The following is a 1482-nucleotide window of genomic DNA, read 5'->3' as shown; positions in this document are numbered from 1 at the left end:
CAGCCGATTACTTATCTACTCGGTGCTTATATCCAAACCATCAATTAGTGTGATCATATTTAGCATACATGAGTCGATTAACAAAACTAAATCAATTATCATCCTAATCAATACGTTAACAAGAATCCTCGGCTTCGGTTAAACAAGTCACGGACAGGTATGCAAACACTCTCTATGGGTATTTCTTGGGGAAAAGGCTAGCGTTTCCGGTGGTGGATTACTTTGCTAAGAACAATTGGGTTAAGTATGGTCTGGATAGATTGATGATGAATGCGAATGGCTTCTTCTTCTTTAAGTTTAAAACTAAGGAAGGGATGGATAAAATGTTAGAGGATGGGCCATGGATGATAAGAAATGTTCCGATTATCTTGAAGATGTGGTCGGCTTCTATTAAACTAGAAAAAGAGGATCTTAAAGCTATTCCGGTGTGGGTAAAGATGCACGATGTGCCGCTAACAGCTTATACCGAGGATGGTCTTAGTTTGATTGCATCAAAAATAGGGGTGCCTAAGATGTTGGATACGTATTCTGCTACGATGTGTGCTGAATCTTGGGGAAGAAGTAGTTACGCTAGAGCTCTTATTGAAGTGCAGGCGGGGGCTGAATTAAAAAGGAGTGTCACTGTTGCCATTCCATCTTTAGATGGTAATGGTTATTCTAAGGTGGAAGTCAAAATTGAATATGATTGGGAGCCTTTAAGGTGTTCGGTTTGCTGCGTTTTTGGTCATGATGATAGGTCGTGCCCAAAGAACCCTCAGGTTGTTCCAATTGGGGATTATGGGAAAAAAGGTGATGATTTTCAGGTTGTGGGTGCTAAAAAGAAGAAAGCTACTACTCAAGGGCTTCATATAAAAAATCAAAAACCTAAGGTAGTCTATCGTCCGGTTGTCAAACCTAAGCCGCATGCGGCTGTGAAAAATTCGAATCAGGTTTCAACATCGAACCCATTTGATAGTCTTAAAGATGACGATGGTAATGGTAACATGGGGGGTCGAGTGGCTGGTAATCAGGGAGGTACCACTGTGGGTCGGGCTGAGAAGAAACCTTCGAGAGACGAGCAGGAATCGGATGAGGAGGAGGTCGAAGAAGTCTACAACGAAACTAGTGCATTCATGACATCGGGTACTCATCCTTTTTCTTCAAAAGCAGGGGCAAGCACCTCTTCTTCCAAGTTCTCGAATGGATAGGCTGTCTGCTTTTCGTCTGAAGGGGCTGCGGTTTTGTGGCCACTTTATTTTTGATGATGGTGGTTGACTTTATGTGTTTGTGTTTTGCATTGTTTGTCTACTAGATGTCGAGTCATGATGTATAGTAGACTAGGTCTTTGGGGTTTTATAGGTCTTTGGTTTTGTTTTGGTTTACATATATGGGGCATGTCCTGTATATGAACTAGTGTGGAACACATCCTCACTACTTGTACTTTATTGCGGTTGCATTTTAATAGAATCACCGGGGTAACCCTTTACCCAAAAAAAACAAGAA

At 41.6% G+C, this 1482-nt stretch overlaps 1 protein-coding gene across 1 annotated transcript; it reads left to right on the top strand.

The window, feature by feature from the left end:
• Window positions 1-314: 314 nt before the first annotated feature.
• LOC110933743 lies at window positions 315-1122 on the top strand (the record flags this gene model as incomplete). The annotated part of the gene is made up of 1 exon (XM_035987283.1): window positions 315-1122. A coding segment is annotated over exon 1 (808 nt), but the record flags the coding sequence as incomplete, so codon positions are not given.
• Window positions 1123-1482: the final 360 nt, after the last annotated feature.

Source organism: Helianthus annuus, unplaced genomic scaffold (assembly GCF_002127325.2).
Source record: "Helianthus annuus cultivar XRQ/B unplaced genomic scaffold, HanXRQr2.0-SUNRISE HanXRQChr00c288, whole genome shotgun sequence".
NCBI lineage: Eukaryota > Viridiplantae > Streptophyta > Magnoliopsida > Asterales > Asteraceae > Helianthus > Helianthus annuus.
This window is presented reverse-complemented; position numbering and strand designations above follow the sequence as displayed.